The 12,653-nt window shown below is 33.7% G+C and overlaps 1 protein-coding gene across 2 annotated transcripts in view; it reads right to left on the reverse strand.

Annotated features, from left to right (window-relative positions):
• Positions 1 to 313: 313 nt before the first annotated feature.
• Positions 314 to 12,653, reverse strand: part of LOC119830779 (G protein-coupled receptor kinase 1) — a 22,729-nt gene continuing 10,389 nt past the window's right edge. Inside the window, exons 8-16 of one of the 2 annotated variants that reach the window (XM_038353918.1) lie at positions 12,019 to 12,153; positions 8,301 to 8,466; positions 6,535 to 6,676; positions 5,701 to 5,875; positions 3,493 to 3,593; positions 3,021 to 3,183; positions 2,431 to 2,599; positions 2,046 to 2,290; positions 314 to 1,864 (exon numbers count right to left, since the gene is read on the reverse strand). In XM_038353918.1, the coding sequence (XP_038209846.1) occupies positions 1,670 to 1,864; positions 2,046 to 2,290; positions 2,431 to 2,599; positions 3,021 to 3,183; positions 3,493 to 3,593; positions 5,701 to 5,875; positions 6,535 to 6,676; positions 8,301 to 8,466; positions 12,019 to 12,153 (1,491 nt within the window). In that variant the 3' untranslated portion in view covers positions 314 to 1,669. Of the gene's footprint in view, positions 1,865 to 2,045; positions 2,291 to 2,430; positions 2,600 to 3,020; positions 3,184 to 3,492; positions 3,612 to 5,700; positions 5,876 to 6,534; positions 6,677 to 8,300; positions 8,467 to 12,018; positions 12,154 to 12,653 lie in introns of both variants that reach the window. The other variant, XM_038353916.1, reaches the window with a different exon arrangement.

Raw genomic sequence — 12,653 nt, forward strand, 5'->3', positions numbered from 1 at the left:
ATTACATTTTCTAATATCTTGGTTCACAAATTATCTATTTATTTATAAAAAGTCTATTCTTAAAGAATTTCTTAACACCATATTGTTTTAACCTTCACTATAATCTAATCTATTCAAATTTTATGGATAAAAACATTTAAGTTGAAACTAATTATTGAACATTATTTCATTATTCAAGTCTCAGTAAAATATACATACAACCCAACAAAAAAAAATTACAATTATTGGAAAAATTATATTTTTATGAGAATATAATATTTGAAATCTTAAATATCTTAAATAAAAAAATAAACTCAAAAAATAATTATTTTCTGTATGTTTTATACAATGCACAATTGTGTTGCCCTTAATGTACATATAATAAAAAAGAACATGTCTAAAATTTACATAAGAGCATAATATTATGTATCTCTAAATCTGCATCAGGCATATAAGCCCTCTATTAAGTTGAATCATTATTGCAATGGTTAATTTATCTGCAGTCATATTCTATAGTATAAAGAAAACAGTAGAAAAATGTTGGTATATTCAGTAAACTATACATGTGAATGTTTAAAAAATTCTCTAAACACATTAAATATCACTATTGTTGTTACTTGTCACACTTTTATTTTGTATGTTGTTTATTGCCTCTATAATTTGCATGAATGGATTAAAAAATTACAGCTACTTACATTTACTTCTATGTAAATAAATAACAAGAAAACTAAAGATATAGTAGTTATTAACACGAATGGAAAATCTATTATTTAAGTACAGTTCAATAAATAAGGTGTAGTCCTGTATCATGATAAAAAGGAACTTTTATATTCATAATAAAAAATTGCACAAGAGAGCCATCAGATGTATAAAATAAAATTCAGTAGTTTAATAAAATATTGATTAAATTATTCTATGTGCAATAGTCAGAGATGTAACAGTGTGCTAAATCCTAATTAGAATATTAGTTGAATATTTGAAGCATCTATAATAATTAATATGTTACTTAATTTTGACTTTAAAATGTCACAACATTCTAATGTTAATTTACATAGGAATCATAATTACATTTTTTTTATAAATTTTGACCTATTGCACAAAACAGATAATTATGTAAATGCTATATTTATCTAATCAACATTATGTTAATTATTCTTTACAGTACCTACCACATTTAAATACAACATCCAGAACATTTATAATTACAAAGTTCAATTGGTGCAAACAATTTTATATATAAAAAAAAACATTTTACAGTTTAAAATTTACTGCAAGGTAAACAAAATCGGGTTTATTCATTATTATTATTAATTTCCGTTAATTTGATCGGGTCTATCACATAATTCGTACAATAATAAAAAAATGCGAACAGCATTTATTTAGTAATAATTGGCAGTCCTAATTATCACTATAGTTCGTGGCTCTATGAGCCGCAATAGCCAGCGTCGGCGGCGGCTTCAAAATTGGCTTACCTTAGCTGAGCGGGGAACCGCAATGGCAATCCGCGACATGTTCGTGTTCAGCAGCACTCGCACAACAATAACCACGGCACATACACTTCACACTACACGAGGATCACGAGACCGGCGCGTCACAGTTCACTCGATACAACGGTTCACTTGATAAGTTGCGCCGCACTCTTGGAGCGGCGGAACATCTTCGCGCCCTTATTGGGCGCGGAAAGCTCGTGCTAGTTGTTCCCATTGGGGGCTCTCGTGAGCGCCGGCGAGGCGGCCGGCGGCGGGCGGCCCAAGGCCAGCGACTCTTTGGCCCCGTCTGTGCCGTAGATTTTACCAGCCTTCTTCGCCATGGACGCCAATAGCTCTTGGGAACACTTGTGCGCTGAGCGTAGTGATAGTGCCCACTCCTTGAGACCAATTTCGTCCTGAAATATATTATTAATAGTTTATTATTTTTAATTATTGATGTCATAAAAATATTTCGTTATAAATATGATAACTAAAATTGATAACATTATTAGATATTATACTAAAGTGATAACATTATTAGATATTATTATAGAGGTGCAATGCAGATGCAATAGAAGTGTATAATTCTAAACCAACCGTATTGGTGAGGACAATCTTAGTATCGTTCCTAGTCCGGAGCACAATGCACTGTTCGCCCTTTACCGATACCAGGTCAGAGGAGACATCTTCAACAATATCCAACAGAATCATTTCGGGTTTGGCACTATTCTCCAAGTGTAGCTCGAGTCTGTTGGGATAGAGCTTGGCATAACGTGTTTGCCACGCACTGGCGAACGGCCCACCCAATTTCTTGATGTAGCCGTGAAGAATACAATCGGATTCTGAAAAAAGTAATTGTATGTAAATTTAAACATTAATTAACGTAAGTGGTGAACTTTTAAACTTGAAAACTTCAATATGAATTAACAAACGCTTTTATATAGTTTCAGAGGACAGCCATATTCTAAAAACCAAATCTTACCTTTCTCATCGGCATCAAACTTCTGTTTCTGTTTGGCCTTCTTCTTGAGCTCCATCTTGTCAGCTTCCTGGTTGACTGTTTCGAATACCGTTTCGGCCACTTCTGACTGCCAGCGTTCAGATATCACTAACGGGAAATCCTTATATTGAGCTTGATCTGCTTCTGTTAGCTGAAATTATATAAATTGAATACATTTACTGACATCTACATAAATGTGCACGAACTACACCTACAAAAACCTGCCCATGGAGGCAACAGGCATTAAATTCATTGCAAAGCAGGATCAATATTACAGATGTATGATACTTCATTAAATTAATAATAAATTTCTTTCTGGCTGTATTAATCCATGTATTAATCCCTATGTGTCATCTTCATCATAGTTGCTAAAGCCACGAACGACGGCGTACACATTAAAAGAATGCTTCAAATTATCTTGTTGTTACGTCACACCCTAACCTTTAGTGTCCTCTACCTCAAAGCTGCCAATATCAAATGTATCAGCAGCGTTGACCTCATCGCGAGGCGGGATCAGATGACTTAGAACTTCAACTTAATTTTAATAATACGTTTGTTTGACATTGTCGTACCTTAATTCCCTTAGTGTCCTCTTCATCAAAGCTGCCAATATCAAATGCATCAGCAGCGTTGACCTCACCGCGAGGCGGGATCAGCGGCGGCGTGTACTTCTGGTGGTACACTTGCTGCCAGTCGATGCCAGCGAAAAATACGTGCTCTTTTACCTCGTCGGCGCTGCGGATATGGTTTTTAATTATATTTCATATAAACTTGCTGTTCGCACCGGCTCCATCTATACTTGTATATTTTTTATTCCTTTAACAATTTTCTACCAAACTTATCCAGGCGGACACATGGAAAAGGTTAAGTCATTATTGAGATACGAGAAAGCCAATAATTTTTTTTATTTTTTCTACACATAGTCTTAATAAGTTTTAATAATAACTTTTATCAAATACATTTTTGTAGCAGTAAATCCCTGGATTTTTCATATTGGACTTTCACGATTTGTTAATTTATTATAATAAAAAAAATAACACTTACCCCCTGCCCTTACATCCAAGTCGTTTATTGATATCACGCTGCAGAAGTCCCTCCAGCAGACTCCGCAAGCTTGGGCTGAACGACTCCGGTAGCTCCACATTCTGGTAGACATTATATTTCTAACTCTAACATTATTTTATCAAGTCCAAAGGCACTTTTTTATTAATAATCGATTAATTTAAGTTAATGCATTGACAATCAAGAATGGAGATATCTATTCACACAATATACTTAACGGGACTGATTACTTATAACAATTATTGTATTAACAAAAATTAATACATTATAGTTAGGCGTCTTACACGAGCCGAGAGAGATAGCTACAAATGAGACCAAGTGTCTCGTTCTTTCACATTGCCAGCATATAATAACTACATACTGCGTTGTCAACTACAAAAGAATATATAAAATTCCATAACTGTGTGTTTATAACGAATAGCAAGTTGATACATAGGAAAAACATTTTGGCCACCCCATTAGAAAGGGACGCATATCCTCAGCTACTACCTCTCTCGCTCGGCCCCGAGTACTCCTGAATTCAGTGGAGATGTATTGTGGGTCAGAAATACTAAATTATTGTTGTATTCTTAGTTAGTTGTTTAAGAGAAATAATAAAGTAATTCAATATTTATCTATACTTATATTATAAAGCTAAAGAACGTTTGTTTGAACGCGCTAATCTCAGGAATAATCTGTTCGGTTTGAAAAATTCTTTCAGTGTTAGATAGCCCATTTATTGAGGAAGGCTATAAGTTGTAAAGCATCATTCACTACGTAGGTAAAACCTCGGGGCACAGCTAGTAAATTATTTTATAAAAATGGTCAATGATGTTAACAGTAAGCACATACATACTAATAAAAATAAAACCAGCACCTGTACATCCAAGCAGCAAGCAAACCTATTTGCCTTTACAAATAAAGTTTAGTTCAATACAATTATTATCGAAAACAAGGAATTTATATTCAAGTTTCCAAAACATATGTCCATCTAAATGTTGTATTTTCATGAAAATAGTAATTAAACTAATCAACTATGAAATAATCTTCTATTAACATTGACGTACATCAATGATAATTAATCAATCAATGTTATTACTATTTTATTATGTACATAGTTAGCGTAATGACGTTAACAATGGTGTTATTCATTAAAAAAATATTAAAAATACGACATTTATTTTATTGACGTCAATAGCAGTAACTACGCTATATAATAAACACCTGTGTAATAAGTACATATACGCGAGTCATTATAGTGAAATTCATAAGTTCGTGTTATGACTAAACAATGACGTAAGACAACCTACTCCAGTGAACCGGAGATTTGAACTCTCATTTTGATGCGTGATAAATTGCGGTTATGTGACATACAATACCATTGACCTACATGTGAATACAAATTCATCGGTCACTAAATCAAAGTGATTCAATTTTGCTTCGCGTAATGCGCGCAAACATTATTTTCCAGTAACATTACACATTCTTATTTTATATTTGAAGTTTCGCGTGAAATATATTTGTTCAAAAGAGAAATCGGAGAAAATATAAGCGAGGAAATAACTAAAGAACCAAATATAAAGAGGACAATTGGAAATTTGAATAAATTCCCCATTTAGTCTATACATATTTATGTACCTTTGTGCTTTCATTAAACAAACTTGTAGTAATAATTATTGAAATAAGGTAAAAAAAAATTCTTACAATAATCTTTCAGTACGACTATTATAATGAAAATGTTACGAGATTTGGGAGAGCAAAAATTTATTATCATGATAAAATTGAAGTTAAAAATAGGCAAAAGATATGGTTATGGTTATTCATTTAAAGTTTGTAAATAAACTTTAATCTTAGCGCTGCAAGATGATAACATGTAACAACTTTTTTTTTCCGATGGGTATTCCCCCGTGGCAATTTCGTTATCAAGATACACGTTTGACCTCTTGCCATTAAAGGGTCACAGTTTTCAAAACTTTCAAAGGGATATATTCATTTCCGGTACGTTAACTGACAGAACAAGGAAAAATAACACAAATTCTATTATTGTCAATTCATCAAAAATTATTTTTGTCTTCACCGATTTTGTCTACCAATCACGTCAAGCCTCAAGTATATATGTGTCATAATCTTAGCATTGTCTCTAAATTTTTCCTACAATCAATCAAGTCCCTCGAAAAGCACGACAAAGATCCAAGCATTCCCGATATTTACCATTGTCAAGGTCATCCGATCGATCTCGTGCTTGTCCTTCGTCTTGTGCTGGCGGAACGGCGAGTGGCCCTTGAGCAGCTTGTAGAGCATGCAGCCGAAGCTGAACCAGTCGGCGGACGAGTCGTAGCCGGTGCCCTTGGAGAGCACCTCGGGCGCCATGTAGCCGTGCGTGCCGCTGGAATGAGTTATTTGTTTGTTTATTTACCACTAGCGGTCCGCCCCGGATTCCTTCGTGGTACGTTTTTTCTCTCCATATGAACCATCTTCAATTATATTTATAACTAGCTGCGCCCCGCGGTTTCACCCGCGTAAGTCCATATCCCGTAGGAAAATCGAGATAAAAAGTTGCCTATATGTTGTTCCAGTTGTTCATCTATTTACCTTACGTACCAAATTTCATTGCAATCGGTTCAGTAATTTTTGTGTGAAAGAGGAACAAACACACACACATCCCTACAAACTTTCGCATTTGTAATATTAGTAGGATAGTAGGACTACCCGACCCGGCAAACACTGTTCTGCCTTACTCATCATTTAGGGGTATGAAATATAGATGTTAGCAGATTTTCAGACGTACCCAATATGCGCACAAAATTTCATAAGAATCGGTCCAGCCATTTCAGAGAAGTTTGGTAACTAAAATTGTGACACGGGAATTTTATATATAAGATAATCAGTTCGATTAAGTCAATGGTAAAAATGACGTAGCTTTTGCGTAATCAGTCAAGGATTATAATAAATTCCACAATCAATTTAAAATTAACAGACTGAGAGCATAATTCGTAAGACAACTAAACAATGCATTTATATTCTACGTGAAAAAACAACACTTACACACTAGCGTGAGGCTTCTTCTTAGAGAAATCACAGGCGAGACCCAAATCGGATATTCTCACGTGGCCGTGTTCATCCAGCAGGATGTTCGCCGGCTTCAAATCTCTGTACACGATGTGGCGCTTGTGCATGTGCTCTAGACCTGATTTCAAAGGAAATTGATCTTTATATTAAAGGATTTGAAAGTTATATACTTATATACACTACACAATATTTTAAAGAGGAAAGATTTTATTTCTATGTTTGTATTGGATAAACTTAGCTATTTTATTGTAGAGATTGTACAGACTAAATTTTGTCATAATTATGAATGAATAAACCTCGTATATACGATAATAATAAACAACCTAAACCGACCGTAACCTAACCTGTAAAAGTTTGTTGAAACAACTTATCAAAATACATATTTTTTTTTTTTTTTTAATAAACAATAAATTATTTACCAAAAAATTTTGTTACATATATATATTAAGAACCCTTGCTCCCACACTAGGATTCCCTGTGTCGTGGGAACAACATTTCTACGGAATCTATAGATTTCAATATTTAAATTCAATATTAAAACCTAACCAATATTTTTGGAATCTCACGCGCTCATAATAAATATCCACCGAGTTCGAAAATTCTCAATTCGCTAAAGATACGAGTACTAAGATATTCTATTATTTTAAGAAGTTCCTATTAATCTCAATCTCATTAAAGCACTATAAGTAAACAATTTTAATAGAAAACGTATAAATGTAGAGTAATGTTTATGTGAATTTATCAAATGAAACCATTTTTATTCTCGAATTAAAAGCGAATTACGAATCACATTTGCGAAGCGCTACCCCATTTCGCGTAGTCTCATAACATTCAACATCTAATCAAAACTGTATATAAAAATGATACAGATTTTATAGTAAGTCGATAATATAAAAGCTCTATCTTAACGTTTAATCCCATGAAACCGATATTCGTAAACAATTGTATATAACTTATTTAGTAGCATAATATGAACATAATATTATATAATTTGAAACCGGTGTCACACTAGAAATAAAAGGGAAAAACATATAGTAGCCATTTCGTGTCGTACTCTCACATCGTCACACTCAACGCCTATTCAAGCAATGTACTTGCAGCTCGCTTGGTCGCTCTAGTTAATATTAATGGCTATTTCACGTTCCACTTGCCTGCCGGTCTAGCACGATTTTAAACAAACCATCACGCCTATTTTTGTAACTCGGCTATTTATGATATTGTTATGACTTTCGTTTTGATACGAGTATGTTTGATTCATCTTTTATAATCGAAATGACGCATTCGGCCGTGATTTAGGATACAGATGTTGCTTTATATTGCTGCGATAGGTAGCTCCCGCGGTCATTGCGATTATTTTTCATACCGTGGTTCACATATATAATAGTAATGTAATTTATTTTTTAACTTTATACTATATAACATGGAGTTTTCTTGTCCACTCGCTCCTCATTATGTCATGCGTAGTTTTCTCTATACCCGACCCCAACAAAAAGTTAATGCACTTTTGTAGTAAAAGATAACAGGGTATATACCTCTCTATTACTTATATTTATTTGAGATCCTCTTTTACTTATAAATTTCTTTTTTTTTAAACTGTATACAGTATTTTATTTATGTTTCTATTATTTTGTTTATTAACCCGTTGACTAAACATTAAATATGTATAATCTAATATCGGGTACATAAGTTGGAGTTAATTACTAACTAGCAGATGCACTAGACAAAGGTAATTCAATTCTCACCTAATATAACTTCAGCAGCGTAAAATTTCATTTCAGCCTCATTAAAGACGCCATGTTGCGACAAATGGTAGTGCAGATCCCCGCCGTTCATAAGATCCAGTATAAAGCAAAGTTTATCTGGAGTGTGGAACGCATACGTCATACATACTATGAACGGGCAGTCCACCTGAAAAGTTGAGAAATATTTGTTATGGCGTAGAGAAAATTTACTGAATTTTGGTTTCAGAAAATAGGTACGTACGGCCGTTTGATATTATCTAGAAGAGAAACATCGGAAAAGAATCATATTTAGTTTTTAAAAGATACAAACTCTATTTTAAGGCATAAATTGTAAAAAATATCATTTTATATTGTAAAATAATATTTTATATTGTATTATATTATTTTTGTAATAATATTATTTTATATTGTAAATAATATTATAGAATAATATTTTTACAATTTAATATGGATACTTTGAAACATGAATTATTTCTATATTTGGAACAGCAAAACATTTAGTATTGCGATATTTCGATCTATGCTCGATCTAATAACTAGGAAAGTCCGCCACTATGGTGACGTATGGCACTTTTTGGTATTGGGAATTTTCGTGACGTTTACGCACGTGCAATACTTTTAAAGCTTTTCCTTTGAGGTGTTTATTTTCCTCGATGTAAGCCAATTCCTCGAACAATTCAGGCGATATAATAAATAAATAATACTTCCTCCAGACTTGTCGAGTTAGAAGTATAAACTATTTTTTTGGAAATTCTCTTGTTTTTCAAGTGAAATCATGACTACGATTTTTCATTCAAATAACGTTTGATTCATAAATCGTGGTCGATGGTCGAGGGTTTCAGTAGTGTTGAGAGCTAAAGCTAAAATGGGATCCAGGCAATAAACGTTTTCAATTATAACGTCAACTATGGCAAACGGAAATAATAATTACGATTTTGTTACGAATTCGTCCCCTTTGTTGAGCGACGATCGCGTAAGCGCGCCCATGTGGATGTATATCCAATACTCGTATAGAGTTAGAGAAACATACCTACGCAGGTATAACTGCGTCATAATATAAGCCTACTAATAAATCACCAAAATACAATTACATTGATAATAATATGTATTTCCATAAACGGCTATGACGTAGTTTTTATCAATGCGTAGCTATCCATTTTTATCAATACAAGTACTTTTAACGATAATCAAAAATAATTACATATAACATCATAATTGAGTTACAGCGAAATAAAAACCGATAAGTACAGTAAAATGTTCAATAAAATTAATTAAAAACGCCCCTCAGACTTAAGTGTCTTTTAACTGGAAGACACTTTAAAACTTTCTGATCTGATCTGATCGATTGACTAAAATGAACGCGTTGGACGGATTTGATGTATATCGCTTAACTCTACTGCTTGTAGACGAAACGTGTCCAAAAGATTGAAGCCGTGTGAGTGTTATTTTGTCCATACTGGCAGACGAGGCGGCGCCTAGCCACCAGACGACCGCTCATAAAAGACAAGCTCAGTCGACCGTCTCAATGAGCTGATATCTATAAATAAGGAGTCCCAACTAATTCTGTATTCAGTAATTGTTCTCGGAGATTGCATTCAGTTGCAAGATGCGATTAAATATCCAATCTATCATGCTCCGCCGAGATTCCCATAATACCAGGGCCGTTTTACAGCAATTTTATCGTCGAATAACACGGGACCCTGTTTATATCTATAGGTATGTGAAATGCGTGGGCATAAACGTCATCAATATCGGATAACCCTAATAAAGCCGATTTTGTTACCCCTTAACATAAAACTAAATCGTTTATTACCATATAATAGTATGAAGTTCGAGCCGAGATCGGCCGAAAAGAAAACTCATGTCAAAACTTACATAAATTTAATACATTACGGCGGAGGAATAGAGGCGGTTTTCCGTTTTATAAAGTTCGAATACCGATGACCTCGTTAAAGTTACGTTAAGGCTTTTAGGTCGGTTGAATAAAAATGTAGCAACACATTATATTGTCGTTTAAAGAAAAATGTTACAGTTAAATGTACGTTGATGAGCAAAATGGGGAAGAATCAATTGGGATTATAAAACAAAATGCAGCGGAAGCGGATTGGAGTCCGTCGACAAATTGAGGGCGAGCCAATTCGTTTCAGTCCAATTGGCTGGATATCGTTTATGTCCCCGATGCAATATCGCTTATTACCTATACGTATATCGTAAAGCTATTGTCCTGAATCAAAGTAGCCCGTTATCGACTACAGATAACCGATAAATAACATGCGATTTATGTCTATAAATGTGTCGTTCCATATTCGCCTTTACGCAAAATTATATCGCATTACATTGCAAAATCAATCATATTCAGATAAAGCAAAGAAGAAAAAGTTACTTACGAATGACCTTATTAAATTAATGAAAGCAAGTGTAAATAAAGCTATCATATTTGCTCATAAAAAATTCAAGAAATCTTTTTTTATTTTATTTTTTTGTATCGTTGTGTATTATTATCAAACTAATAGAAAAGGTACCGGATCGTTGAAACTGTTATTTATGCGTAACCATAAAAATATAGAGCCGCCGCCAACGCAAAGAGAAAATCTCTTCACATTATCCTTGGCTAGAACTTTCATTTAACTTATACAAACTACAGAAAAGCTCATTAAAACACGAGTTACAATCTCTTATAGTATATAGATTTCATATAGATGTAATATGAAAAACGAATTTACTGTAAACGCTTATGTGTTGAAAATAAAACGGATTTATGTGTATTATGTGGACATTTTTAGTACCGCTCATCTATCAATACCTTTTTAGAACTGTGACAGACCGATGACTGATAGACCCACGCATTTCAAAATTTGGACGATTCGTTCACACTATCAAATGAATTTTTTTTTATGAAATTTTCACATAAAAATATTCAGTCTTTTGAAAAGATAATATTTGTGTCGTTGGAAGACCGTAACAAATGCAACATTCAGGTTTCTTAAGAATTACGTCAGCGTGAGCAAGAGATTAAAAATTGTGTCGGATTAGCCTTAATCCTGTACACATTACTTTAAATTCCTTACAATGTTGAAGTTCTGATACTACAATTTTACATTCTAGATAAGCAATGTTCACGTACGCAAACCCAATTTAGGCACTTGAGTGCTCGCCTAGCGAAGCTCTATGATATTCAGGTTATATAGCGAGTGCATAAAACTTTTCCTATTATTCGTATGATTTAACTTTTGTACTGTGATACTATGTCTAGCGGTGTTTGAATCTACTGAGCGCAGGATGAGTAAATAAGTGAAATGTAAACAAGAATAAAACAACAATATTGACTTTAAACTTTTGTTTAAGTGGGTGAACTTCAAATGAATTCAGCGTTAGCAAATAAATAAAAGAATTCTAAAATTTAAATACACCATTATTTAGGCACATTTTAGTTACCCGTGAGTAAAACTATTTTATAACATGTATGTGCGTAATGTTTCCATATGCTTTACAGGCACCTTAATTATGATACGAGAGAAACGATAAAGGATATCATCTCAATACGTGGAGGAAAAATATGCACTACTATATTGTATTAAGCAGTGGCAGCACAATTCTTACATAGTTCGAAGTTAACATTTTAAACGTCACTATAAACGAAACATGAATTCTTTCCCCATTGATATATATAAATACATTAGTATCAATTAATTTGAACTATAAAACATTCTGAACTTACCCCCGTACTGACTAGAGAGAGCATGATCCGCTCGTTGAGTGCGAGCGTCTCGCCTTGCTTCATCTTGATGCGTTTCTTGTCCAAACACTTCATGGCGTACATCTTCCCCGTGTCCGCCTTCCTGCATCCATATACCTGAATGTGGATTTTAGTTTAAATTCGTGACAACTTTTTGTTACCATTTGTTATTTGCACCTGAGAAAATTATGTTTCGATCTTCGCTTTTCAAAAATTATTCCTTATGGAAAATAGGTAATTCTTTCTTGTTGTATTGTATTGTTGCATATTTTGTATTTTCTGTGCCAAATACTTGTTCAGCTGTCTATTACGCGTTAAAGCCTAATTAGACATTTAATATAGATATATTTATGAAATGTACTAGGTCTATATCCTTTCTTAATGTTGTTCTCTCGACGCAAAAACGACGGGTTGTTATGATTTTAACTTTATTGTGTGTGGGGAACGGGGGTGGGGGCTCACCGGCGTTTTTTGTTATTTTAAATGTCTATTTTGACCGGACTGTAAGTCAAATCTTGTATTTATGTTTTTACTTATCGTTTAACAAAGAATGTCACACATCACATGACTGCAAAATGTCTACCAGGTTTCTAAATAAACACGGCACGTGTGTCGTG

The sequence above is a fragment of the Zerene cesonia genome, chromosome 12 (assembly GCF_012273895.1).
Source record: "Zerene cesonia ecotype Mississippi chromosome 12, Zerene_cesonia_1.1, whole genome shotgun sequence".
NCBI classification, from domain to species: Eukaryota; Metazoa; Arthropoda; class Insecta; order Lepidoptera; family Pieridae; genus Zerene; species Zerene cesonia.